This window comes from Astatotilapia calliptera, chromosome 23 (assembly GCF_964374335.1).
Source record: "Astatotilapia calliptera chromosome 23, fAstCal68.1, whole genome shotgun sequence".
In the NCBI taxonomy this organism is placed as follows: Eukaryota; Metazoa; Chordata; class Actinopteri; order Cichliformes; family Cichlidae; genus Astatotilapia; species Astatotilapia calliptera.
This window is the reverse complement of record NC_137443.1, coordinates 8,411,743-8,439,396: the sequence shown is the minus strand read 5'-3', so window position 1 is coordinate 8,439,396 and position 27,654 is coordinate 8,411,743. Positions and strand designations below refer to the sequence as shown.

Here is a 27,654-nt window from a genome sequence, read left to right as displayed (position 1 = left end):
CAGAATCTATGTGACTTGTAGTGTTATTTTTAGCGTTTGCTGGTGGAGGAGGATGTTGCTGTCACATGACCGCTCCATCTGAGGACCAGGAAGTAAGAGGGCGGTGCTTCGTAGGGCTGGAGGGCTGAAAAAACAAGGTAACCGCTATTGTATTATATCTCTGTTAAAATGGACACAGAGTGCATTTTGAATAAAAACCCTGACAGTGGTTTATACGAGTATTTCGCGGGTGTACGCACTCTTTTCGCCTGGTTTATGCAACCGGCGTCATTTATGCTAACAGCAGCAGCTAGCTTTGTCCAGCTAACAGACGCTAACCGACAGAGAGGACAGCAGGAAGGGTCACCGATGTCTCTGGGTTCAGGGCTGCAGTATTCACCAGCTGCCTCGAAAGCAAGTTTATTTTAGTTTTTGGGGCACTGTGTTGTAGTTTTAATCGACGTCCTTTAAATATGTCAGCGTTAGAAATGCACAAAGACACAAAGCGACTATTTATGTGCATTGACGTAACCTCTTCAATCAGGGATATGAAACTAAATGTACATCTTGACCACCCTTCATTTTGATCTTAATTGGGCTTAAAGTAACACAGCGTTTCAGAAAAAGAACATCATACCAACAGTAAAATGTGGTGATGGTGGTGTGACGGTCTGGGGCTGTTTTGCGGCCTCACAATCTGGAAGACTTACTGTGGTAAATGGACAGTAGAATTCATGGTTCTATCAAAACATCCTGAAGGAGAACGTCCGACCATCTGTTCGTGATCTCAAGCTAAAGTCCACTTGGGTTCTGCAGCAGGATAACAATCCAGAATACACCAGCAAGTCCACCCTTGAATGGCTTAATAAGAACAAACTTGAGACTTTGGTCTAGTCAAACTCCTGACCTGAATCCGATTGTGGCTGAATTACAACAATTCTGCAACAATGAGTGGGGCAAAATTAATCCACAGTGCTGTAAAACTTGCTGCCAGTTATTGCAAACACTTGATTGCAGTTGTTGCTAAGGGTGGCCCAACCAGTTAATAATAAACACCTTCATTTAGAAACTGAATTTTGTTTACTTATATTATCTTTCTCCAATATTTAATTTTATTTGATGATCTGAAGCATTTAAGCGTGACAAGCTTACAAGAAAATGGTAAATCGGGAACGGGGCAAACACTTTTTCACACCACTATATATAAAATAAAGAAATCAGTTTTTCTAGTATCCTGATGACTTTGCACTATTGTACCTACTCCGTCTTCTACATTAAAAGATCTTTATGGAACTGTCTTGGAAAAGGCATTTTTAGTGTCAGTTATACTTTTTACCTCGATAAATACAGGATATATAAATGTGAAATAAATATTAAATAATATAATAATATCAAAATCAAATAATTTTTATATGATACTACTTATCATTTTTTTTGGCACATCAGTTATAGTTAAGGCAGTGAAATGATGTTACCTTATTAAACTGCAGTGTGCATCCTGTTATTTCTTACCATTTGATACACAAAAATTTCCCAAAAGAGTATAAAAACCTCTTTGGGAGAGGCTAAACTTCTTTGGGGCAATCACCAAAATTTTCTGTATGAAGGAAATGATAAACTTTATTTATATAGCATTTTTCTTAAAAAGTAACAATGTGCTTAATCCGATTAAAAAAAACTTGCTTGGGCCAAGCTGCTGTGTTTTGGACCTGCTGTAGTCACCCAGGCAGTGACAGACTGATACTTGAATAAAATCTATTCAAGTAGTCCACTCAGGATGAAATTAAGGTGTGGATAACCATTCAAAGTCCCTAAAACAGACAACCAGCTTTAACTTTCCAAGTACCTGAAGTTGAAAGAAGCATTTATTTATGTCATGGTCTCTGTATGACAGCATCCATCATGACAGCCATAAAGCATGCTCTCCAGAGGGACATCTTCACACCCAATGATGAGCGTCTCCTTGGCATTGTTAATGTCTGCAAAGCAGGAAAAAAGAAGAAGAACTGCTTCTTGTGTGCTACAGGTAGTCACCATATAAATGGCTGTAAATAATGTGTAAGGATAAGAAGCCTTTTGAAGTAATTTTTTAAGTAATTGGTTTTTTTTGCTCTTCCAGTTACCACAGAGAGGCCTGTCCAGGTTAAAGTAGTAAAAGTGAAAAAATCGGACAAGGGGGACTTCTACAAGCGACAGCAGACCTGGGAGCTCAGAGACTTGACAGAAGTAGATGCCAAAGATGCAAGCAAGGTGAGAAATAATACATTTCTCTGACCTTTTTTTTGTGTTTTCACTTAGAAAACATGTTTTCAAAGCTGATATTGTTTTTTACTTTTATGGTTTAGGAAAATCCTGAGTTTGATCTTCATTTTGAGAAAGTTTACCGGTGGGTGGCCAGCAGTACAGCTGAAAAAAACTCCTTCATTTCCTGCATCTGGAAGCTGAACCAGCGTTATCTGAGGAAGAAGGTGGAGTTTGTGAATGTCAGTTCTCAGCTGCTTGAAGGTGCGTAAATAAATACTCCACCATTAGCCATCCCTGTGACGGCATGCCTCTTGCTACAATTTGATTGCATTTGCTTAAAGGTGTGTCTGTTTATCTCAAACCACTGCCGTTGACACTAGAGTGCACATATTTGAGGTAATCTAATATGGAAGTGAGAATTCCACCTGGATTTTTCTTTTTAAGTAAAATTTTTAATGGCATGTTTTCAAAAAGATTCTGCCTCTTCTCTGTTTCCTGGTTTGTGGTATGGTTTTCTGTGTTAAAGTCTTTCTTTATTCTCACTTTTTTCTCTTTAACTTTCTCTGGCCAGAACTTCCTAAAGCGGAAGGTTGGTAGGACTTAACTTCCCCCTCCTCGTTCCTCATGTGTTTTCATTACATCAAACCACCATTCTCACCAGAGACTTTCACCTCCTTAAAACTGCTGCTATTTGGCTCGTTGTCCTTAGAAAGTAAATAGAAATGATTCATTTTGTTTGTCTACAGACATTTAGATCATGTTTTTAATCTCCTTGTTTCCCATGTTCGTTCCACATTAAAATGACTGTTTGTATCAAAATCAAATTTACATACTTGTCCTCTGGCCTGTAGCTGTGTATCTGTTTATATTGTTTTGAGTGCCATCGCCTTAGAGCAAGAGCGTGTTTGAATTAAATCTGCATGCTTCCCTTGCACCTGTGTGGGTTCTCTGTACCTCTGATTTCTTCACACAGTCCAAAAGCATGCATGTTTAGTTGATTGGTGATTCTAAATTGGCCATAGGTGTGGAATTGAGTGTGAATAGTTGTATGTCTCTATGTGTTATTCCACCTCTCGCACTATGACAGCTGGAATAGGCTCCAGCTCCACAACAACCCTGAACTAAAAAAATTGGATGGAAGGACTCAGTTTTGGAGGAAATAACCAGTCTTCTCTTGATTATAATTTAACTAGATATCATGTGAACTTTGATGTGCACAGAATATTTTTGAAACAATCAGCAGTATACCTCTTTCTAGAAATCATGAGGCAATTACTCAAAAAAAAACAAGCGTTATAAACAGTTTGATGTTGGGACTATTTGCCTTTTGCTGTCTATACTGACCAAGCACTCTTACTTCTATTTGACATCATAGAGATACAAGAGTAAAAAAAACCCTCTTAATTGAGCATAAATGTACTTAAAAGCAAGCAGGTTGAAGCATGAGCCTTTGGTTTATCGGGTTTTCTAGCATATATATACTGACTGACTTATTTGAAACCTTTCTTAATGAGTAGCCACATCTGAAAATCGTAGGAAAGTATAATAGGTCTCCTTTCATGTGTAGATCCTGTGTCATTTTCTTGAGCCTTGAGCATGAACTTCTTCTCATGACTATGTGTGTACTTCCTTTTGTTGGGTGTAGTTTATCAGGTTGAAAATAGTTCCTACATGAAACTGCTCTTAACCTGGTGGGTACATTTTTTAAGTAATTGGATCATAATACTATGGAAAGATATTGATGCAGAGTTTTAAAATGTACTTATGTTGTTACCTGAGCTCCTCAAGGCATCTCTACAGCTGTTTATCTCCAAAACTGGGCAAGTCGCACTCTAGAGGCCAGAGTGAAAATATTTATATTTGATTTTGCTGTGAATTGTCCCTTTTCATACATATGGATATGTCAGTATATAACCTTAGTAATATATCCCACACTATTTAATGCACACCTGTAGTTTAATTGGAGCTAAAAGAAGTAAAGTACATTGTTAGTTCAGTTGTTTCAGCATACAGATTAATTATTACAGTAATTTCTTTACTTGGAAGCTGATAGACATGCTTCATATTTTCAACCTCCTGCCACTATCTAATATTGTTTTTCATTTGTTGCTCATAGTCATGCTACGCTTTCATCACTCATACAAAATAAGTACAGCTTTACTCTTAAAACCATGAAAGATCTGGGTATCCCTTACTCAGTGTAATTGTGCCTGTAGATGTTCTTTCAATAATGGAAGAAAACTGGATTGAGTCTGAAGATGCCATATCATGTGTTTTGAACTTTGCCACTCTACTTATGTCTTGCACATGTTTTTGTTCTCTTCTCCTGGGCTTAGAGTCTGTGCCAAGTGGTGAGAGCCAGAGTGTTGCAGGGGGAGATGAGGATGCTCTGGATGAATACCAGGAACTCAGCACCCGTGAAGAGCAAGACATTGAGAGCATGATGGTGACATGCGAGTACGCCATCTCCAATGCAGAGGCTTTTGCTGAGAAGCTCTTCAAGGAGCTTCAGGTTTTAGATGGGGTGAGTAAAGCCAGTTCATTGTCCATTTTTAAGGGTGACATCTGTTTAATGACCTAAAACCACTCTCATTAATAATGAAAGAAAATGATAGTAATTATATCTCTTTATCTGTTCTTACAATAAGGCCAACATTCAGTCCATCATGGCATCAGAGAAGCAGGTCAATATCCTAATGCAGCTGCTGGATGAGGCACTGGGAGAGGTGGACACCATCGAGGGCAAGCTGAGCAGCTATGAAGAGATGCTCCAGAGTGTGAAGGAGCAAATGGACCAGATCTCACAGAGCAATCGTCTCATCCAGATCAGCAACACCAACAATGGCAAACTACTGGACGAGATCCAGTTCTTAGTGGTAAGAAGCACATTAAAATGTTTTCCAAAATAAGCAGCAAACTTTAAGCCTCAGTGGATCTGAGGGTATTGGAAATTTAAAACTTTTTGGGGAATGGCCATGTTGTTTTTCAGAGGAAGAAGTAGTAGTGAAGTAACGTACAAAAAGTCTTTTGGGGCGCCTTTTTAGTTCAGTTAATCACACAAGTAAAATTAAGGTGAAGCCACCCATGTCCACTTCATAGTCAAAGCAGACACACTCCTGATTTTTAGGACTTGATAAAGTTCAAAAGGTTGCGTTTATGAAATTCACTTTTAGAACCAGTCTAAAAAGGCCACTTGAGGATCAGTTGAGCAATTCTACTTTCAACCAAATTTAGATTTTGCTAGACAACGACACTTTGATTTGTGACTTTCATTTTGTTTTCCTTGTGTAGAACTACATGGACTTATCAAAGGGACACATCAGGGCCTTACAGGAGGGAGATCTGACATCCCCTAAAGGTATAGAGGCCTGTATCAATGCCTCTGAGGCTCTCCTGCAGTGTATGAATGTGGCTCTCAGACCAGGTAAGTTTAAAAATGACGTTTTCTTGATTACTTGCTGACTGGGTTGATGAGCCGGTGCTCTTTAAAAAAAACAAGTAATGAGATTAAAGTCTTGTTGTTTTCTTTCTGCAGGCCATGAAAAACTCATGGCTGTGAACCAGCAACAGCTCCTGTTTGCTGAACTGAGAGACACCTTTGCTCGCCGCCTCACGAATCATCTCAACAATGTGTTTGTTCATCAGGTAACAGGCATAGCTTGGTCAGGAATATATTTTCATTGTCTTATTCTAAACATTTAAAGAAGGAAAATCTCATCAGAATAAATGTCTCTTGAATCCCCCAGCACTACTGAACTGTGAAATTGAACAAGGTGTACTGATAACGTTGAAATTTGTTGGTTTCGTAAATGTTTGGCTGAACAAAGTAGTGTAAGCAGATTTAATAATGAAATGTTTTGGTATCCTCGTCCCTGGTCTGCTGTGAAATGGAGGACATCAGTCTATCCTTTGCTTTTCCAAGCTCTTTGTCTCTCTCTTTCTCCTCTACTGAGCTTTCTGTTTAGTTAAGACTTACTTCCTGGGCTTCCTTGTATCGTCTCCCTTCACCTATCCTTGATTCTCTGTGTATCCCACTTTGAATCATCCCACTCTGCTCTTTGTCTCTGTGTCAGTTCAACCACTTCAGTCACTTCAAAATGACCATCCCTCAGTTCTATAGGTCCTCCTGTCTGTCACTTCCAGTGAGTACCCTCACAGCAACCCCCACGTGCCCCATTTTGCTAATGTTTGAATTCTCACATATAACTCAAACATACATGCCATGAGAGCTCAAGCTTTTCACCATAGCACATTATGTATTGCATGGGATATATTTCTAACTACTGAACATCTCACATTTGATCTCAAAGCTGAAGAGGCTCTGTCCATCCTCCTCCTCCTCTGGCAAATGCCTCGGCTCAGGGCTCATTATGTTTGTGTGCTAACGTGGCTTCTTTGCTAATAGTCTCATATCATAAGATGCTGTGCCTGTCTGCGTGCATGTCTTGAAGAGACTGAACAAGCTTAGGGGAAAGTGGGAAGAACATCAGTTCGGTATCAAAAGAGATGCAGTTCAGGAAGTTTGCTGAGAATGTGGTGGCTCTGGAGTGTAAGAACGTCTTAGATTATTTACTTTAACATCATTTGGATATCCAGTACACTAAGGTAATGCTTCAGATGATTGTAAGAGGAAGCAGGCCAAGTCTTCCTTTTGCATAACATGTGTTTGCGTGCATATATGGAAAAATGCATATTATAACTTTTCTCCTGTAATGTATACTTCTGGTGAATATACTGCTAATGATTATCTGTTCTCACTGTGATCTTCAGGGCCATGACCAGAGCTCAACCCTGTCACAGCACACAGCTGAGCTGACCCTGCCCAAACACAGCCCTCTCCACAGGGACTTACTGCGCTACGCCAAGCTCATGGAGTGGCTGAAGAACACACACAGGGAGAAGTACGAAGGCCTGTCGAGGGTCAGTGCAGTGTTACTTTGCAAAAATACTTGAGAAACAGTTTGACATTTTGGGAAGTGTGCTTTTTGTGGGGTTTGGATAGTACAGCGGACATTTGTGAGCATTATTAATACAGTTAAAGAAGCAGAGAGTGGTTAAAAAAGACTAAGAAATAAACTAGAAGCAAAGAAAAGAGGAGAGAGCACATGATTCTTAGTATAATATAATGCTTTCCTAGAATGTATGTTTTCCAAAATGTTAATACACATTTTAGCTGTAACAAGTCGTAAATCTTAACAAATATTCTCTCATTTTTTTACAGACATATGTTGAATATATGAGCAAACTGTATGAGCGAGAAATCAAAGAGTTCTTTGAAGTTGCCAAAATAAAAATGGCGGGTACATCCAAAGACCCGAAGGGCAAGTTCGGTAAGCGCTATGATTCCCACGTTAAACTTAACATGAACTATGCTTGTCTTCCATCATGTAGTTCACTCAAAAGGAATGAATTTTGTTGCATTTCTTGACTGTTTTATCCTCTTCTTATATTATGTTCTCACACCTTTACAAACATTTCTGCACCATGTCTGGTACCAAAAGCATTACCAAAATCTTTTTAGAACAGGTCTCACAGCTCTGCATCCTTGGCAGCCTTCTTGATAATCCCTCTAGACACTTATTTGGACAGTTATTTTGAAGCTTTATCTAATGATCACGGCAGCATTAAAAACTGCATCTGTAGAATCACCAGTTGAATATGATTTTAAAAAACAAAACACTTGAAGATTTATGTGCTTTAGCTTTTAAAATAAGATTATAAATAGCTTTTTTCCCCCTGAAATTATTCTTATACCACCATCTTTGCTGTTGCAGGCTTCTCCATCTTATAATCTTATGCCTGCATCCAAAGTTTGTCTTTCAGTAATGTCTCCTTTTCCCTTTGCACAGGGACTTTACATGCTTTGTTTCTCAATATGTATAATCTGCACAGAACCCCTGGATGAGCTTAGGTTTTGGCAGATTTATAGGACTCTGCTTTCTGCACTCTGTATTAGCTTTTCCTTCTGAAAACAAAAACAAAGACTTTGTTTTCCAAAGGTTTTTTCGAGCTACTACCTAAGTCACTGTGGTGCACGTCAGCATATGTGTACATCTAACATCTAGCCTTACCCCTCCCATGCTGCATGTATTAAGCCTAACCTGTGTCTGTCTTTGATGCCCGCCTTTCTAACTGGCTGCAGCTACGCTTCCGCGGAAAGAGAGTGCACTCAAACAGGAAACAGAAAGTAAGTACGACATTTGAAATGGAGCTGTTCCACTGTCAATTTTCAACTGTGCTTCTGATCACTACATGGCTGTACTAAAATGAATCCTCTGATCAAACCCCTTTGCTGTTCCAATACAAGCCATTACCTCACCCTGTACCTGGTTGGTTGGGCTAAATCATCACAGTACATTACCACACATTCTGTAACAAATGCCAAAAATCTAACCATTTAATTTGATGTTAAGTTGGATTCCTTCACTGTAGAATTTTTGGAAAACTGACTTGTATTAGCCTTCCCACAAAACATAGCCATTAACTCATACCATATTTGTTGTGCTACATTAGGCCTACATGGCAGCTCTGGGAAGCTGACAGGCTCTACTTCAAGCCTGAATAAGCTCACAGTGCAGGGCTCCAACAGCCGGCGTTCCCAGTCTTCATCACTACTGGACATGGGCAACATGTCCGCTTCTGACCTCGATGTGGCCGACAGGACCAAGTTCGACAAGGTAACACTACCAGAAATTTAAGTGGAGTGGAAATAAAGCAACATGTGTGTACATCCTGAGAAATTACATTTATTTATTTATTTATTTATTTTTGTCTCTGCAGATATTTGAGCAGGTCCTCAGTGAGCTGGAGCCTTTGTGTCTTGCAGAACAAGACTTCATCAGCAAGTTTTTCAAGCTGCAGCAGCATTTGACAGTTGCACCCCCTCTCGCACAGGTATTTTTTTGATCACATACTGGAAATGGCTGTAACAGAAAGATCAAATGTCATCTAAATGAATTATAATACTTCACAACAATAGCAGTGCTTGTACTTGTGTGGTAGCATCTGAAACTGGAGCATTTGTTTCTCCTGAAAGCGTAGAATAAAACAGTGATGACAGATGTTAGCGTGTTATCAGATCCAGTGTCATTCATATATGCATCCACAGATGTTTGTTTAGGTTTGTCATGTTTGATCTCTTTTGTCCTGTCAGCCAGAGGCGGAGGATTTCGATGGAAGCTTGCCATCTAAAAAGCCTCCCCAGGCAGAACACAAACACTCCTTGTCATCAGAGTGAGTTCTTGCAGATCATTGCTAATATTTCTGATGTAATTTTTTATTTTTTTTAAATGCAATTGTTCGCTTCTTTTTTCTATTTCCAGGAAAGATATAGTGCGGCTGATGATGAATAAAATCTTCCAGAGCATCGAGACAGAGCTCAACAGCCTCATCGCTTTGGGCGACAAGATTGACAGCTTCCACTCTCTGTACATGCTGGTGAAGATGAGTCACCATGTGTGGACAGCTGAGAACGTTGACCCGGCCTCTTATCTCAGCACAACTTTGGGAAATGTGCTGGTGACTGTCAAGAGAAACTTTGACAAATGCATTGTGAGTAGTGCCTTTTTTGTTGTTGTTGTTGACATCACTAAATTCAAGTCTGGTTAAGGAATATTATGTAGGTTTATTGAAGGCTGCCACACTATGTGTCTGTCTAATTTCTTAACTGCCTATCCAACTCCAGACCCACAAGCAACTCGGGGTCATGTGGGGGGGGGGTACACTCTGGACACTCGCCAGTCCATCGAAGAGACAGAAACACGCTCTGACATCCACACTTCCAGCCAATTTAGAATCACCACTTAACAAACACATCTTTGGCTTGTAGGAAGAAGTGAAAGTAGGTGAAGGAAAATCAAAAAGGCTGAGGGATAACATGCAAACTCCACAAAATAGTATAAAAGAGGGACAAAGTTTCTGGGTCTGAAAGGTAAGGGCAACACAGACGTGCCTTAAACCTGGAGTCACTAAAGTGGTAGAAAGCCTTGCAGCTGGGTGACTGTGGGTCAGGAATGGTTGTGCAGCACGGCTACTCATGCCTGGATATTGCATTCAGTGTTGTGACACCAAACACGTGAGTTTACAATGAAGTCATAAAGGCAAAGTGTAGTTTTCTGATGCTGAGGAATTTATTTATAGCGATCTACTCCTCAAAAATCATAACAGTAGTATCATTTTGTGAAAAGGCCAAGCAAAATTTTACTCAGAATTCATTTTCTGTGATAATCCAGGGCCTGTGGGAAATTACTAGTGTTGTTGTTTATTTGTTTGTTTTCAGTCAAAGGAGTCATTGCTGGGCTGAATTTGGGAATAAATTTTAACTTTCTTTCTTTTCTTTTTTTACAGTCTAATCAGATCCGACAAATGGAGGAATTTAAGATATCCAAGAAGAGCAAAGTTGGTATCCTGCCTTTTGTCACTGGGTTTGAGGAATTCGCTGAACTGGCTGAAACCATATTTCGCAATGCAGAGCGTCGAGGAGACCTGGACAAAGCTTACGTTAAGCTTATCAGGGCCGTCTTCATGAACGGTGAGACCACTGATCATTAAGCAAGTTTTTATTTATTGGAAAAGGATCATGTGAAGTTGATGTGGTGTCCTGGAATTTCTGACTTGTTTATTGTCTTCTCAGTGGAGAAGGTTGCCAATGAAAGCCAGAAAACACCACGAGATGTCGTGATGATGGAGAATTTCCACCACATCTTTTCTACGCTGTCACGTCTAAAGATTTCCTGCCTGGATGCAGAGAGACGAGAGGCCAAGCACAAATACACAGACCATCTACAGTCTTACGTAATCAATTCTCTGGGCCAGCCTCTAGAAAAACTGAATGTGAGAAGAGTTAAAGTGACCACAAAATTCAGTCATCTTTATTAGCCTGAGTTGGAGTATTACGAATATAAGCAGAGTTTTATAACAGGCAAACTGTCATCTCGCTTGCAGCATTTCTTTGAAGGAGTTGAAGCACGTGTAGCCCAGGGTGTTCGTGAGGAGGAGGTGAGCTATCAGCTGGCCTTCAACAAGCAAGAGCTGCGAAAAGTAATCAAAGAGTATCCTGGTAAAGAGGTGAAAAAGGGACTCGACAATCTTTATAAGAAGGTGGACAAACACCTGTGTGAAGAAGAAAGTCTGCTGCAGGTGAGAAAAAAACAGTTTAGGGGATTAAAATCATTGCATGCCTCTTCCTGCCTCTGAACTGTTGCACTTCCTGTCTATTCCTCTAGGTGGTGTGGCACTCCATGCAAGACGAGTTCATCCGTCAGTACAAGCACTTTGAAGATCTCATAGGCAGGTGCTACCCTGGCTCTGGGATCACTATGGAGTTTACAATCCAGGACATGCTGGAGTACTTCTCCAGCATTGCTCAGTCTCATTAATCTTGCTGCTATGCACCTTTCCTTAATGATTCATTACTGGCTCACACTGGCTGAAGATACACTAGCAATTTACAAACTACCATCTAATGCTTTTTGAATTAAGAACATTTCCTCTTTGTGTTTTTATTTGAATGAAAGGGAATTTGTACATAAGACAGTGCTAGGGATATTGCTGCATTTTTTGTGTGTGTGTGTTTCGTTGAGATTTAACAACAGCTCTCTAAATACTTCTTGTTTGTCATATTTTTATTATTTTTTGATGCCATATGTACATAATAAATTAGCATCTGCACAACCCCTCCTAGTATTTGTCGCACATTTCTGTTTGTTTTACCGTTAAGTCAGGGGAGTGTCCTTGCTCTCGATACTGGATGAGAGCAGGGATAGGACCAGTGGTGGAGCGTAACTTTACTGAAGTACAATTTTAATATACTTTGTTAAAGTATATCTGTGTTATTTTGCTTTTTCTTTACAGTTGAATGCAAACATTGCATTTTGTACTGCGCACATTTACTTTAAAGGTTATACATCTCCAGCTGCATCAATAAAGTGATGTATACATACACTTGGTAGTGACTACTTTTGCTTTAGGTAATTTATTTTTTTTATGCTAAAACTTTTATACTGTTAGGCTACTTGGTTATGATAACTACAGTGTGTTTAGGAAAAACAACCCATCAATGGTAATAGTCACCCTCCTACTGAATACTCTAGTTAACACAGTATTAATTTAAGCAAATTTTTTATTGGTAATTTCAGTATTTATTTCCAATTTTTTTGGTCAAATAAACTATTCATATTACAAAGCTATTAAATAAACCTTTGTGAGCCAAAAAAAACCCCATTAGAAATATAGTATAGTAACAAGGTTAAAATTAGATTAACCAAGTTGAACAAGTTAACAGGGCTAAACTGATATTTTACTTTTAATTGAAGATCCTGACATAAATGTGGCAAATAATACTCAGGACCACAGAAATGTTGTTTCTCAGTTTTATCAGAAAAAGATGCAAGCTGTGTGTTTTGTAAACCTCTGTGAAAGTCCAGGATAAATATAACTAAAAGAAGGAAATTACAGAAAAAACAAAAAGGTCGGCTGGGCCTATTAAACGTTTGTGCCCGACGGTCTGTGACTGTTTTTTTTCAATGGTTTTCCAGTTTTTCTCTTCAGATGTTCTGATTTCCTGTTGGGTCCTCCCCTGCTTGATATTAGTCCCCCCTTCCCCGATCGAAAATATCTGGAAACGCCCTTGCGTTAATATTTACTGTTTGGGCTAAATAACTTTGTCGACACCACCCGTCCGCTTTCAGAACGGGCAGCACCGGTGCACAAAACACGCAGCTCCAAATACTTCCCCTAGACTCTTACTTCCATGGTGACGAATCCAAACCGGAGACCATCGGCGCTCTTTTCAAACCACTTTACCGCGGAAACGTGTCAACTCAGAATTGAAGATTGTCTAACACTACCAGAAAACATATATGATACGTTATAATGTGGCTCGTGCAAGTCATTGGTCAAAGGAAATGGAAACATACTGTCGGTGATGTAGAATTACGCTGGACGGGCTAACGTTAGCCGCTAGGAAAGCACTTCCAGGGTAAGACAAGCTGTGATCGTTCTGGGATTTAACGCTAGCTCGTTAGTCGTCAAGCTTTGCTAACTAACAGGCTACTGCAGGCGACAAAACGACAACAAAAAGTTACCTCAGTGTTAATAAACGCATAAGGCTAATGTCTCTGATGAGCTAACATGCTTAATGTTAAAGTTGCTGCTTAACGTTAGCAAACATTAAAAAGACTTGCTAACTTCTTTTAGCCATTCTATAAACTCAACACAGTCAATTATGAATAATAAACATTTTAGTAAATATCTTATGAATTTGTTTTCTTGGCTGTTCTTGCCACAGGCTAAATGTCAAAGTTGGAGTGGTCTAACTTTATTTGGTACTTTATTTGGAGAGGAAACCTGGTTAAATGTGATCAGTGATAAATAAACCTGTCTTAACTCAGATGTGTTACAGCAAAATGTCTGGTCATGTTAAAATCATCTGGCACATTCAAAAAAATGCATTAGGTTAAGTTACTTATTGTTTAACGCAATAATGTTACCTCCAAAGTAGCTGGCAAACTAGAAGACAGTGATTGTATTTTTATGTTTAGCAGAAAAATTCTAAAATATTAACTTATGTATTTTTTTTTCATAGGTAGGTAATGTAAGTTCCATGCAGATCAATTGTGCTTGCATATGTAATCATCCTGAAGGGCCCGTTTTGAAGCACAAAAGTGTCTGGAACTTGAAGTTCCTAAACACATTTTGGGAATAAACATGACCCATTCTATGAGAATGTTTCTTTGATGAGTAACATTAAACCTATTGGAGGGGCAAACGTGTTTTAAATCTTTTGGGGCCTGTGTCCCCTGCATATCCCCTGAAATTTACATTCATTTTTAGAACAGCAACAAACAGATGTGAGACAATACTGACATCCTTTTAACGTCATCTTATTTGCGATTAGGCTGATAGCAGTCACCAAGGTCAATATCGGCTCCCAACCATGACCAGCAATGCAGAAAGGAAGTTTGTTAATTTGCGAAAACGTCTGGACCAGCTGGGCTACCGGCAACCGCTGGGAATCGAGTCACTGCCACTTGTGGAGAAACTCTTCAGGTGTGAAACCTCTGAACCATGTACCCTCATTCTCTTAATATCACCATGTGGTCCAGTGTAGTTCAGCCATGTCTTTCTTTGTGTTACAGTGACTTGGTCCACACAACTGAAAGCCTGCGCAATGCCAAACTGTCAGCAGGGAAGTCTGACAAAGAAAACCGAAACGTAGACTCTCTTCTGGAGCCATACAGGACAGAGAATGCCCGGTTGGTCAGGGAAAACAATGAGCTACACCTTAAGCTTCTAAAATTGAAGGACGAGAAAGAGCGTGTCATTAGTGGTAATAACTGCGTTATAATAAGCAAGCACTGGCTCTTCAGCACAGTTTGAATCATTTTCCTCATATTCATCACCTGCATACACAACAGACAACATTTTTTTTCCTGTCTGGCTCCAGAGCTCAAAACCAACATCAGAAAACTGGACCATGAGACGACTGATCTGAAGTTTTTAAATAATCAGTATGTGCACAAGGTTCGCTGCCTGGAGAAGGATAGCAAGGCTAAATCTGAACGCATTCAGCAGCTTCAGGAGAAGAACCTGCAAGCTGTTGTTCAGACACCAGGTACTGACAGGGGAGGGGTAAGGCCTAAACTCTTAGATAGTGGACTTAAAATGATATTCCATCTAGGTATATTTAATCTTGACCCCTCTCGTGCTTTTAACAGGTGGAAAAAAACGCAGTATTCCTTTCAGACGGCAGAGAATGCAGATTGACGAGCTAGTACCTCCGTCTTCAACATCAGCTTATCCTGTGCAGCAACCTGATGATCCGTACATAGCTGATCTACTGCAGCTGGCAGATGGAAGGTTTGTTTTCTTTTGTGACTGAAAGTTGTTGTAGTTGCTTAATTAAATTGTTGATTATTAATGTTTGTATCTGCATTTATTCTGTCTGACTCACTCCAATTTTTGTGTAGAATTCAGGAGTTGCAGGAAGGTGTTGTCAAATTGAAACTAGACCTTGGAAATGCTCAAGAAGTTGCAAAACATTTAAATACTCAGGTACGTTAAGTGGGTGCTTGTTACGTTGTGAATATTTTAAGTTGTCATAGAGGTAATCAGCTCTATTTTTTAAAACGCACTTCTGTTAGGTGGAGGAGAGGGACAAAGAGATTGACCGCCTGAATGGCGCACTTCATGGCGGCCGACCTCATGACATAATTTCTCTTGAGGCTCAGAACATCAGCAACGAAAAACTAATCGCCCATCTTAACCTGCAGGCAAGCTCTACAGTCACAGCATAAAAGTGGAGTAAAGAAATTTGGTTTGAATGGTTGCTGGTAGTTTAGTACAATCTCTTGATATGTTTGTGTGCAGATTGATTACTTACAGGAGACCAACAGGACGCTGGAGCAGAAAATAGACGGACTGCAGCAGAAAAAAAAGGACGCCTCCACCGAAGTAGCCAATCTGTCTTTAAAGAACCTGGAACTGTGTGAAGAGCTGACGCACATCGACGACCTCGCAAAGCGAATGGAGATGGACAAAGAGCGCGTGCTGGAAACTGCTGACATGGAGCTACAAGAAACTAAAGTAAGCAATGTGATGATCCTGGAGTTCTTGGCTTAAAAGCATTCAGTGTAATTCATCCATTAAGAATGGACTTCAAACTGTTTTCTCAACAGAAAGAAATTCAAAGGCAGCAGAAAATGATCGAAGATCTGGAGGCTATTATCACAAAGACAAGAAGGGTAAGTAGTAGTATACACTGTTCTAACTCTAGATTTCCTACTTTACAGTATAATATACCTTTTGCTTAAACTTCTATTACTTATTTACTTCAGGAGCAATCTGAAAGTGACTTTGAAAAAGATCGTCTGAGAGATCAGCTGGTGGAGCTCAAAGAGCAGAATGAGAAGATGGAGGGACTCGTGAATTTCTTGGAGGATGAGAAAAACAGGCTTCAGGACAAAGTAGAGAAAATGATGGCAGCTGGTGAGCAGCAGTGGAAATACCTCAGCAGCTATATATGCATTGCAGTGTTTATATACGCACTTGATGTTATATCCTAGACAAAGAGCTGGTGCTGGAGTTGGAGGCCATGCGTACTAAATATGGCGTTTGTGGAAGGGAACGCTCACCGTCTCGTCTCGATGCATTTGTCAAGAGTCTAGAGGAGGAGAGGGATTACTATCGCAAAGAATCTGAGCGTTACAAAAGAGCCAGAGGAGCTGGCGGTGTTGACATAAGCCCTAGCCGTAGCCCAAGCAGGGGCAGGAGTCCTGGGTCCAAAGTAGTCAGGGTAAGAGTCAATAAAAAAGAAACTAGCAAATTTCTAATTGAGGTAGTTTCATGTTAAACTGATACTAAAGAACAATGACTTCAAATTTTCAGGGAGGTGCTGCAGAAGCGGAGCTGCTTCGTGTAATTCAGGAAAGAGATGAGCTGAAGGTTGCTCTCTTGGATTTTGAGAAGCACATGGAGGACATTCAAAATAATATAAAGGCCCTGAGCAATGAGAGGGATCATTTCAAAACCCTCTTTAAACAAGTAAGTTTTAGATGCTTTACATTTGCACCAATAACACATTTGAATAAATCTTTTTGTTTTTACATGATATGATTCTGTTTCATTCAGACTCAGGATGAGCTGAAGCTTACCCGCAGAGTAGATACGTCGAGTAATGTTGTGAAACTACAGGAGGAGATCAAACGAGCAGAAGCAAAGCTCGAGCAGATGACGACTGAAAGAGACACACTGATGGAGAGGTTAAAGGTCAGTGCAAGAATACAGCCTTTAAATCTGCACGTGATTCTGATGCGCCGTTACAGCTCTGCAGACACATGCTGTGCACATGTATCTGCAGGTTGCACAGACTTCAGCTCTAACAGACAGACAAGGGGAAGAGAGGAAGATTCTTAACCTGGAGAATGCTGTAAAGAGTGTGAGTTGGGATATTTCATTTAATAGGTTTAGTTATTTGAACCTTCCAGCACTTGAATTCTCACTATACTGTGATATTATGTAATGTTCATGTATATTTTTGGAGTGCAGCTGGAACGTGAGAGACTGGATCTCCAATCACAAGTTTCCCTGCTAAAGGAGAGCAAGGAGGCTGCAGAGGAGGAGCTGAAGGTTCAGTCTGCTGCTATGGTCCACAATGGAGAGGAGGTCGCCCAGCAGAGGGTTGAGTCTAATGCTCTGAGGTTTGAATTGCTGGTTATATCAGCGGTGTTCACTTCCACTTGAGGATCTTTATAATGTAACCAACTAATGGTGCCATAGTTCAGTTCTGTAAAATGCTTTATAATATTGTATCACAAATTTATCACATTATATATGTGGTGCAGTGGAACAGTTTCTCGACACTTCACAAAACAAAAAGTTACCCTATTTAAATTTGACCCTGGAGGATACAATTGTGTGTAAATCTGTGTCTAACCCTGTGAATATCTAATGTCTTTAAACAGTATTCTCTTGGTGGCACTCCTGACCACTGGGGTTGGATATTGCTGGGTTTTCTAAAGAAAACTGCTCATTAGTCACTGACTGGATCATAGCCAGATACACAGCTTTCATCATCAGTGATGATTCTTAGCATTAAACTTCTAGTTCAAGTTTATGTTTGCTCTGTGTGCAAGTCTCTGCAGATGGTTTTCTGTGAGTGGTCCGAACAGAACTTCTGGGAGCTGTGTTGGAAGCTGTCCTCGTGCACAAAGATATGACCTTGATTTATGATTTTTATAGGACGGAGTAGCAACGTTTTTGTTTTTTGTTTATTTTTAATCACACCAAATACAAAAAGTACCCAAAATGTATTAAGCTCAAAAATAGAACATATTGGTTTCTTTAGACTTCCTCATCTGAAACGTCATCATTCTTGATGCTGCACTAAGGGATTGTTATACTTGTCACCAGTTGTTGGAGAGCTGATGGGATTTTCCCTGCCTGTCTGTAGGCTGCTACAGGAGCAGATGGAGAAGTCACTGTCTGATACTCAGCACAGGCTATCTGTGAAGATGAATGAGCTGCATGCTTCCCATGTGCAGATAGAAAAACTTGAGGAGAGAATAGGTGAATATGTTGAAACAGTCATTACGCTTTTTTCTTTTTCCGTAAGGCTCTGTTTCCTGTTTGCTGAATTTTAGTTTGCCTTCCAGGGGAGCTGAGTCAGCAGAGTTCCAAGCACAAAGGGGAAGTAGCTGTTCTTCACAAGTCAATCTCTGCCCTGGATAAAGAAAAAGATGCTCTGCAGGATGAGGTGGATCAAAAGACTGAGAAACTGGTTGCTCTTCAAGAGGAACTATCCAACAAGGTAGTATTTTTTATTTTATTTTATTTTTATTTTTTTTAAGGTTCAAGATTACAAACTTTTATGAAAGGATCGAATTTCATGTCCATATGTGAAATCTTAAAGGTCAAATCTCACATCTGACCCCTAATGTCCAGTTCATGTGACGGGTGTGATCGCTGGATACTGTGCCAGCTGTCTCTGTGAAAATTGCTGTCAAATAATTAACTCTTTGAGGCATGTAAGACAACCACTTCCATAACCACTTCCAAAAGAAAAATATTTCAAATAAAATCATGAGCCTCTTTGTGCTCTACAAGAGCACTTTTCAAAACCATGTGTGCAATTGAGAGCAACTACAAGAGAGGAGTTGAGATGCTGAGAGAAACACAAGCGTACTTGGACCTGGATGGGGAATTGTGCTTGGACGCTGTGTAAGTCAACTGTGCCTAGTACGCGTACACCAGTTCAGTGTTTTGTGGCCCAGTCTTTTGGGTCAAAAGAAGAGTGGATCTAACTAAATAGCTCTGTCTTCTTTGTCCCTCCGGATAAACTTAATGGATTTATTATGGGAGTAGTGGGTCTGAAGCTGAGACTGAATCCATGATCGAAACATTGAGTGTGTCACACAAGAACCGGTTTATAACTGAAAGCTTTTACATAACTAATGGAGAGATGTGTCCACTCTAGCTATTGTTTGCAAAGAACATATTATATGAACTAATCTGTGGCTCAAGAAACAAACCATGGATTTGTACAAAAAGAAGGCTTTGGATGATGAGTTGTACTCATACACTGGAATCACATGAGGAAGGAATAAATACAGTAACTAAATACACATGGGTTTTCTATTAAAATGCACTTTGCATTTGCATCTAAAACATGTTATTTAAAAAATTAATGAGGTAAACTCTTGATATTTACACAGGAAAAGACCCTTGAAGACGTGAGACTCACAGTCACAAACATGGACAGCTCGTTAGCGTGAGTACTGTGTTCTTGGGGTTCAATGTCGGTTTTAATATTAGGATAAAAACCCAACGTAAGAAATAAAGTTTTTATTTTTATGAACCAATATTTTAAATTCTTTCAGTCAGCTTCAAGGAGCGTTAAACAGTCGTGAGAGGGAGTTGAACAGCCTCAGGAGACAGCTGGATGCGTCTCAGGAGGAGCTGGCTGGACTCAGGAGAGAGAAGGAAATTACAGTCCGAGAGAACAGGAGACTGCAAGATGACCTAGCCACAATGACCAGGGAGAACCAAGTAAATAAAAAAAATCACAATTACTGTAATCAATGTTGAGTCTTCTGTGTCATGTACCAAAATAATAGAAGTGACACTAGCTACTTGCATCTTTTTTGTCCAGGCTGTACATGCAGAAATGGAAGAGTCTTTACATGAGAAGGATGAGCTCAAGTTGAGGCTCCATTCTTACATTTCTGAAGTGGCCAGAGTAGAGAAGCTGATTGCCACAAAGGCAAGAACATATCCCTTTGCTCCTGTATTTTATGTTTGCGACTTTACACATATTATAATTACCTGGAAGCCCTTGTAGAAGCCTTCTTCTGACAGCTCTGTTGACCCACAGGAACAAGAGAACAGGGATTTGTTGGAGCGGTTCAGGTTGTCCCACATGGAGATGGAGGAGCGGAACCAAAAGTTACAGCAGGCTGAAGGCCTCAGCAACTCCATCCGCCTGGAGCTGCTCTCTTCAGACACAGAACGCAGACACCTCCGAGATGCAGTCGGCCAACAGGAAAAGGAAATCCAACAGGTGAGATGTGGCACTGGAAAAAGATTACAGAGACATTTCTAGCTGCTATTCTAGGTAAACAAGTTAAATGAATGTTAATTTCAGTCTTTAAACAAATGTGTCTGAAATGCACCCTTTTTCACTTTTCTGTTTATCCAAGCACATGCAGGCGATCCAGGCTTACGAGGCGCAAGTTTCCTCGTTGGTTCGTGGGATGTCCCGATTAGAGGAAGAGCTACACAAAGCACAGGAAGAGAAGGCTGCTCTCCTCGCAGATCTGGCTTCAGTTAGGGAGCTATGTGTCAAACTAGACTCGAGCAAGGAGCTCACTGCACGTCAGCTCACCTCCAGGAGCATGGACCTCGAGCGGGTGAGGCTTGCTGTGGTGCCGGCTTATTTATTACAGTGTTTTTTCTGGTCTTGGCAGGAAACTGTTCACATCCTGTTTTCCTTCAAACTTAATTATGATATTTGCTTTTTGTTTTTAGGTTACAGGAGAACTGGAGGATGTCCGGTCAGAGGCGGAGATTCTCAAGAAGCAGTTAGCCAGCGAGCGGCTGACTGTGCGTAACCTCGAGACACTGCTCTCCACAAATCGGCAAAAGGAGTTTCAAACACATCTGACAGCCAGCGAACGAGAGTCAGAGCTGAAAGTGCTACGAGACAGGCTCACCTTGGCTGACAGCAAAACGTAAATAAATCCCGTTCACTCTACTTGTTAAAAGAAATCTCCTTCCTAAAGAAAAAGTTGGTAACTTGTGTGTCTGTGTAAAGTGCAGAGCATGCCAGGGAGGTGTCCCAGCTTCGCGGCAAAGTCTCTCAATTGCAGACAGAGATTGACGTTCTGAAAAGGCAGCTGACCACTGAGCGCTTTGAGCGGTGAGCTACACGACTGTTTGTCTTTACAGTGATGCTTATAACAGCAGTTTCTCTTTGGGGATTAATAAAGTAACCTATCAGTCTATCTGTGGGCGTTATTGATGAATCTGATAGCAATTGTTTCTAGATTAATCAAAAAGAAATCAATATTTTCATTACATGAGACCGAAAATCTCAAAAGTGCCAAAAAAAAGTATTTTTGCAACTCTATCCATCCCATGAAACCACTTACTAATACAGAGCAGGTGATATCAGTGTGTTGCATTGGAAAAATGTCATTATTAATTTTTTGGGTAATCACGTAATGTTAACTCTGAACCTGAGTGCACCACATCTGTCAGGATTGATGCAATATTCCATCATATCACTCAGCTACTGCAGCTTCATAACACGAGTAAATACAGCTGATGTAACAGCAGTCTTAAATATCATTCCACTAAAAAAAAAAAAAAAAAGTAATTACATTGGGTTTTTAATTTTAGCTGTAAAAAACTGGCCAAATACATTTGAAGTTGGATGAAACGATTTCTGACATTTAATTCTCCAAAACAACCTCACTCTTCATTTTTACCCCTCAGCCGTAGAAGACTGATGGGGTTTTGTCATCACCCCATCAGGTCAGATCAACTTTGTAGCTACAAGGACGTGACCGCAGATACAAATATTCTGATGCTGTTTTGTTGCCTCCTTTCTCTCTCTCACCTCAGTGAAAGGGCAGTTCAGGAAATGCGCAGACAGGGTCTGTCGTTCTCAACCCTGCAAACCTCATCATCCCTCAGCGTCTCCAGCAGCTCTCACCACATCTCACCAGAACGCTCCATCCTCCGATCTCTTGATCACTCCACTGATAAATCAGCAGACAAGTAAGCCATAAACATAACAGTTTGGGAAATAAGGTGAAAGACATTTAAAACCAATATGATCTTAAGTTGAGGCTGAAAATGTTGAGGCTTGATTTATTGCCATTATTATGACTATTATCATGTGTTTAAAACCTCTCTTCCTCCCTTCTGTTTTTAGGAGTGTGAGCTTCAAGGATTGATTGGAACAAAGATTAAATGAAGGCACTGACAAGTGAGTCAGAACCCACTAGAAGCTTGTGAGTGATGTCTTGACTTTGGACATAAAAAATGAAGGCCTCTGTAAACCACAGTTTAACCTGTGGAGTACCTCATAGAAACTTTATTGTTCCGTTCAACAAAAGGGCAACCAGGGCTGTTTAAATAACGTTTGTACTAAAGGTGAAGATTTTTCTAACATTTCTAACAATGTTTTTTGAATGTGTTACTTGCACTGTAGATTAAGTATTTTCTATTGATTTAAAAACAAAAGCTTCATAAAGAAGTCCCAAAAAAATGAATGTGATTCCCACCATCTTTAACCACATGTAGCAAGTGTTCATTTTGTGTGAGGTTTTTTTTGTATTATGTATATTATGCTTAAATTATTCATAAATAAAGTAATTAAAAACTGCAAACGAACATCAGAAAAGGTAAACTTCAGTTTTATTACATGGTAAATAATCTCAGTTACATCAAAGAGGGAGAGGAGCTGGCAACGAGAGGCTGCGATTGAGCATTAAATAAGCTTGATATGAAACCCTTGACCATCCCAGCACATGGTGCGTGTTTTAGCCTGCTAAACCACTGAATGCCCACTAAAACCACTGAACAATTTTTTTCTAAGGTCTACAGTGTATAAAGCAACAAATAAAAACAGAGTTTGGTCTTGCAACCATATTAATATTTCCATTGTTGTATACTGAGCAGATATAATTACTGTAACAGCTGACATAACGTATGGTTTGGTTGACCTTTTCTTTTGAATTTGATTTCAAGCTTTAGTGGTTCTGAAGTCAGGTCTTTCTCGTCCAATAATCAGCACTTTTAAAAGGCACGCGGACATCAAGTAAACCTGTGTAACAGCTCTGAAAATACAATTTGTTCCTTAAAAATAGTACAAACGGTTTTCTATAAAAAAAAAAAAAATACAACTTTAAAGCATTGCTCATTTAATGCCGACAGTGTGCAGCGGTTGTGTTGGGGAGAGGGTATGTGAATAGAGAAAAGTCTAAAATGTACTTGGGCAGGAGTTCTCTCAGTAGCTTCTGTGGTAAGCTGCATAAATAATAGTGTATTGTTTCCGTGGTGACCGGCTTGTACCACGTTTGCCTTTCTGGAAAGTGAACATGAGGAGGCGCTCCAACATGCTGGAGCACAAACTCCGCGTCGCTTTCCAGGTGCTCATAGGACCCGATGAAATCATAAGAAACAGCACAAGGTTGGCATAAGTTATATATGGGCATCCAGTGCTCATTCATGCGCTCCACGTCCTCGTCTAACAAGTAACGAACAAACTCTGCAAAAGTCACGTCGTCTCCTGTTATAGCTGCATCCTTAGCGCGGCCTTTTCTGTAACGCTTTATGATCTCCACGCCGTACTTTTTCTGGTAGGACTCTATCTCGCCAAACTTGTTCCTGTATGCGGAAAGCAGGCGCTCCATGGGCTCTCGCACAAACATGAACTTGAAGTAATGCTTGAGGCGGTAGCGGATCTCTTCGGGCTTCAGAGAGGACAAGAAGACCAGGTCGCTGCGGTGGTCCATCTTGATGTTGACGTCCACGTTTTCCAGGGCTCCGCTCAGGACCTTCAGAACCCTCTTCCAGTTGGAGCAGGCCACTTTGGGGACGTAGCAGTAGAGGAAGCGGTGCTCGTCGTTCACGAGGACATGCTGCAGCAGCGTCTTCCTCTGTAGGAGGCTCAGTGACCACACACTGTGGGGCATGTTCTTGTGACTGCACATGGTTTTGATGGTCCGGTTACGGATCTCCTGGAGGATCTAAAAGTGAACAGAAATCAGTGACTTCAAGCTGTGTTCCATTAATTTTACACAGTAAGAACACTCCCTGTGTTCATATACCACTTTGCATTTAATCATTACTTATTATTTGTCTCTGGCTCTCTTCCACTGTGAGTCTTTAGTCCTATCTCCCTTCCCTCACATCTGCCATGGCCACAGCCGGTCTTGGCAAGCTTCTTCCTGTTAAAAGGCAGTTTTTCCTTCCCACTGTTGCCAAGCGCTTGCTCATAGAGTATCATCTGATCTCGTTTTCTCTGTATTATTGTCTGGTCTTTGCCTAACATTACAAAGAGCCTTGAGGCAATTGTTGTGATTTGGCTCTCTATAAATAAAACTGAATTTAATTGAACAAGCATCAAATAAAAAAAAAATACTGAAACATTTGTCACTGAGGTTCAGGATATCTCAGTCCTTCTGTTTTCCTCGTATTGTGTTCGCAATAAACCTGAAGTTGGGTATGGCAAATACATGTTTGCACAAGTAGAAAATACTTTGCCGAGCCAGCCTGAAGAAATTTTGACCGTGTCTATTAGCTGATAGACTGGATTTCACTTGTGATTCTACCAATCAATATAAACAGGGAAACCTTAATGGTGCTGTTTGAGGACAGCTGGACCATTTAAATCTTTTTATATAGATATTTGACTCTGGCTGTTTCTTGTATGTCTCCTCCTCCCATTTGTGGTTACATGTCAGTATTTGTGGGTTTCCAAAGCATTTCAGCAACTGTATAATTGCAAATAAAGCCTCGTATATGGTGTGAATCCCCTTTAAGAGGCCTCCAGTGGTGTGAAAGTGCAACACTTTTTACTGGGTAGATGTTTTGCAGAAAAATGTCACGATTTAATCTTTCGTTACAGACTCTGGCCACTTTAAACTTTTTATAGGTGGATGTGACTGGTGAATTTACTAAGTTGTTATTATAGTTGATTTTTACTTTATTTAATTACAATTTTTAATTTGAAGTCCCATTAGTTTCCAGTTTTAGTTTCTTTAAAATAATATGGACATTGAATTTAAGAATATAAACAGTGCTTTTTCAAGGCATTTGACTCAGTTGTGTGGACTTCCTGAGTGTCAGTAAATATCTGCACCAAAATCTCATGAGGCAGATAATGACATGGTCATTTCCTGTGTATTTTTCCATTTCAGTTCACTTTTGAGTGCTTAAAATGATTTCTGGTTTGAGTTAAATTATTTATCCCAAAAGTTGGAAATGTGTTAAAGCAGATAAAGTATGGAAAAACATCTCAGAAGGAAATGTCTCAGAAATGTAGAATATTACACTTAACGGGAAAATCTCAGTAATTCACAATGTAATATGACAGTAAGGAGCTTTAAAGTTAACGTGAATGCTGGTATTAAGGTGGTAAACACTTTGTGCATCTGTCCCTGTTAGAGGGGAGCTGAAACGTGTTCAGAGCATGTCCAGTAAGTGTTACCGAGGGGTGGTCGTGTATTATTCACAGCCACTCACCAACTCCTTTTATTTCTAATTTTAGTTTAGTTTTAGTTCACTAAAGATCTTTAAATATTATTTACTGCAGTAATGTGGACAGGGGCATAATTTCCAGGAGGGTTATGATTCCCCCCCCAATACAGTTATTAATAAATAGGCTGTTGATTTTGTTTACTCATTTCAGTTATTACCAGCAAAATAGTTGCATGTTTAATCATTTGGGAATTTACCCAGATGATTACACCCCCCACCACCAATGTTCAGCACAAAGTTACGCCCATGAATGTGGAGTGAAACTACATTTGATCAGGGGTACCATGATGTCAAAGTTGGCTGCAGGGATTCAAAGATGGTGTTTAAATCGAGCGTTCACGGAAACCAACCAAAAATCTACCTTTCAACCATTTCACTGAGGAAACTGCTCTAAGGCTCTTAAGCCTCCGGCTTATCACCGATCAGCAACTATTACGAAATGCTGAAATATTCAGACTAAATCTAAGCTAAATCTTCATGTGGGGTTACATTCCTCTACCTGGGACTCCAGGTCCGCCGCGTCTGGGCTGCGTCCCCCCGCCTGCCCCCGGTGGAAGTCTAGTCGCCTGCCGTTACTGCGGGGTGAAGGCGTCTCCATGCCGTTTAGCATTCCCTTCTCTATCATGAGCAGCAGGCCTCCGGATGCTACGATGACCAAGAAGGTTAACAGCGACGGCAGCACGGCGGAGCTGCGGCGGCCAGAGCTCAACTTCATCGCTGACCTGAAGTTTATAACCGAACCGCTCCGCGCTCCTCCGCTCCTCTTCATGCCGTACTCCTGCCTCCGAGGGAGCATAGTTTGTGTCCGGCTTGTCTGTTTGATGCCTACCAGGTTTTCTAAGTTGCTCTCTAACTACAGTAATACCTACCACGTACCCATACTTAAGTTCAAAAGTGCACGAAAAGTGTTTTTGTGTTTTAATATAAGCACTTCCTGTTTTGACTGTCAAAATAAAAACCCCTCAATCAGGGGTAAATCGGAGTCTCAGTTTTTGCTAAGAAAAAAAAAACACTCTCAAAATTGCCTAACAAACCACAGAAGGTTTCATTTCTAATTTATTGAGAATACACTTACAACATAGACGGTAAACTACTTGAGATTTCATAAGAGAAATAAGTGCAATTTTTAGTGTGATGATTTAAGTTTTCCAGTCTTCGTCTGCATCATCTCTGAATACATGTGCATTAAGTTACAGATCATAGGAGAAAGGCACAAAACTTTGTGTAGTTTTTTTTCCCCATGTAGAATTTTTGTAGTAAAACAAAAAATGTATATTTTTTAAATTTATGATGCAAACTAGATTGTTTGACGTTGAAAAATAAATGTAATAATTTCTGTAAAGTGCTTTTGCTCGCTGTTTTTCAACTGCGCAAACTGATCAAGCTAACTAGAATATACAGTTTCAAAATAAAATCCTTACTGCTTCGTTTTAGAGAGGGGGGGGGGACCAAAGGATCCCTATGCATGCTGGTGTATGTAGTCCAGTTAGCATTTTCTGATTTTTATCTCCGCATTCAAACATAGCTTGCTAGATCCTCAACTAATCTATGGTCCTTAGACTGAAAACATTTATATAGTATGAATCAGCTGTGAACACAAACTGTTTATATTTCAAAACTATACATCCTGCTAGGCACTCAATACAAAGCCTAAAATGTACAGCATTCCTTGTTTTTATCCACCTTTTCAATCCAGCTGCACCTTACTGCTCCACAAAACTGTCTGGCCCAAAGCTGGAATCATTGATACCACTGTATATAAGAGAGACTACAGCTAGAAATTCACCAGTGACTGGCAGGAGATGCAGCCAAAAGTTAAAAGAACAGCTGAGCACCTCGGAAAGAGTTCAACACACCGGCTGGTAAAACACTGCCCCCTGGTGGTGAATTTCTTAGTTAAAATTTGCCAAAGTAGTTTATTTTTGTGATCTTTGTGTATTTCCCTTTTCTATGGCAGTAACTTTCAAACTACTGACACCTTTGCTGCTTTGCTGATTACAGATGTCTTTTCAAATCTTTTTTACTTAATTAGTTTTTGAGAGACTCGCATGCCTTCTTGCCTTTTGAAGATTGGAGACAAAACATGAGTCTTTCTCTTAATTTGCTGGATGGGTGAACGGGGGGTGAATATATGTGCCCTTCTCCGGTTATCCTACACGCAGCCCA

The 27,654-nt window shown here is 40.1% G+C and overlaps 3 protein-coding genes and 1 long non-coding RNA gene across 8 annotated transcripts; 2 read left to right on the top strand and 2 right to left on the bottom strand.

Annotated features, from left to right (window-relative positions):
• On the top strand, positions 1-11,897 carry exoc1 (exocyst complex component 1). 4 transcript variants are annotated; one of them, XM_026159828.2, is made up of 20 exons: positions 1-137; positions 1,874-2,005; positions 2,099-2,229; positions 2,325-2,484; positions 2,795-2,812; positions 4,560-4,747; positions 4,872-5,099; positions 5,515-5,647; positions 5,759-5,868; positions 6,994-7,143; positions 7,445-7,553; positions 8,366-8,410; positions 8,737-8,900; positions 9,004-9,117; positions 9,377-9,456; positions 9,546-9,774; positions 10,570-10,753; positions 10,856-11,055; positions 11,167-11,361; positions 11,448-11,897. In XM_026159828.2, exons 2-20 carry the CDS (start codon positions 1,882-1,884, stop codon positions 11,598-11,600), a joined length of 2,715 nt encoding a protein of 904 aa, XP_026015613.1. In that variant the 5' UTR covers positions 1-137; positions 1,874-1,881; the 3' UTR covers positions 11,601-11,897. The 4 variants fall into 4 exon arrangements, with proteins under 4 accessions (XP_026015613.1, XP_026015614.1, XP_026015615.1 ...); XM_026159829.2 differs by lacking the exon at positions 2,795-2,812; XM_026159830.2 differs by lacking the exon at positions 8,366-8,410.
• LOC145424267 (uncharacterized) lies at positions 8,950-20,184 on the bottom strand. The gene is made up of 2 exons (XR_013905289.1): positions 20,044-20,184; positions 8,950-9,146 (listed from the first exon to the last, which is right to left on the bottom strand). It is a non-coding gene; the product is annotated as an uncharacterized LOC145424267 (long non-coding RNA).
• On the top strand, positions 12,872-22,617 carry cep135 (centrosomal protein 135). 2 transcript variants are annotated; one of them, XM_026159823.2, is made up of 26 exons: positions 12,872-13,201; positions 14,120-14,271; positions 14,361-14,551; positions 14,669-14,836; positions 14,940-15,081; positions 15,192-15,276; positions 15,366-15,494; positions 15,592-15,807; positions 15,900-15,965; positions 16,059-16,209; positions 16,287-16,516; positions 16,609-16,764; positions 16,852-16,989; positions 17,081-17,158; positions 17,269-17,420; positions 18,173-18,288; positions 18,375-18,529; positions 19,434-19,489; positions 19,599-19,767; positions 19,871-19,981; positions 20,093-20,278; positions 20,427-20,627; positions 20,746-20,948; positions 21,032-21,136; positions 21,844-21,999; positions 22,157-22,617. In XM_026159823.2, the coding sequence occupies exons 2-26, from the start codon at positions 14,159-14,161 to the stop codon at positions 22,176-22,178; spliced, it is 3,495 nt and encodes a 1,164-aa protein (XP_026015608.2). In that variant the 5' UTR covers positions 12,872-13,201; positions 14,120-14,158; the 3' UTR covers positions 22,179-22,617. The 2 variants fall into 2 exon arrangements, with proteins under 2 accessions (XP_026015608.2, XP_026015606.2); XM_026159821.2 differs by having other exon boundaries at positions 20,418-20,627.
• A 7-nt stretch (positions 22,618-22,624) lies between these two features.
• Positions 22,625-26,433, bottom strand: chst14 (carbohydrate (N-acetylgalactosamine 4-0) sulfotransferase 14). The gene is made up of 2 exons (XM_026159832.2): positions 25,988-26,433; positions 22,625-23,975 (listed from the first exon to the last, which is right to left on the bottom strand). Exons 1-2 carry the CDS (start codon positions 26,282-26,284, stop codon positions 23,148-23,150), a joined length of 1,125 nt encoding a protein of 374 aa, XP_026015617.2. The 5' UTR covers positions 26,285-26,433; the 3' UTR covers positions 22,625-23,147.
• Between the last annotated feature and the right edge of the window lie 1,221 nt (positions 26,434-27,654).

Excerpts from the sequence above, each read along its gene's own strand:
- exoc1 (XM_026159828.2), top strand. The coding sequence starts at position 1,882 with ATGACAGCCATAAAGCATGCTCTCCAGAGGGACATCTTCACACCCAAT. Across the intron at positions 5,100-5,514 it reads ACGAGATCCAGTTCTTAGTG|AACTACATGGACTTATCAAA; the intron begins GTAAGAAGCACA and ends TTCCTTGTGTAG. Across the intron at positions 9,457-9,545 it reads AAACACTCCTTGTCATCAGA|GAAAGATATAGTGCGGCTGA; the intron begins GTGAGTTCTTGC and ends TTCTATTTCCAG.
- cep135 (XM_026159821.2), top strand. The coding sequence starts at position 14,159 with ATGACCAGCAATGCAGAAAGGAAGTTTGTTAATTTGCGAAAACGTCTG. Across the intron at positions 15,082-15,191 it reads CTGCAGCTGGCAGATGGAAG|AATTCAGGAGTTGCAGGAAG; the intron begins GTTTGTTTTCTT and ends ATTTTTGTGTAG. Across the intron at positions 16,210-16,286 it reads AGAGAAAATGATGGCAGCTG|ACAAAGAGCTGGTGCTGGAG; the intron begins GTGAGCAGCAGT and ends GTTATATCCTAG.
- chst14 (XM_026159832.2), bottom strand. The coding sequence starts at position 26,284 with ATGCTCCCTCGGAGGCAGGAGTACGGCATGAAGAGGAGCGGAGGAGCG. Across the intron at positions 23,976-25,987 it reads CGGCGGACCTGGAGTCCCAG|ATCCTCCAGGAGATCCGTAA; the intron begins GTAGAGGAATGT and ends GTTCACTTTTAG.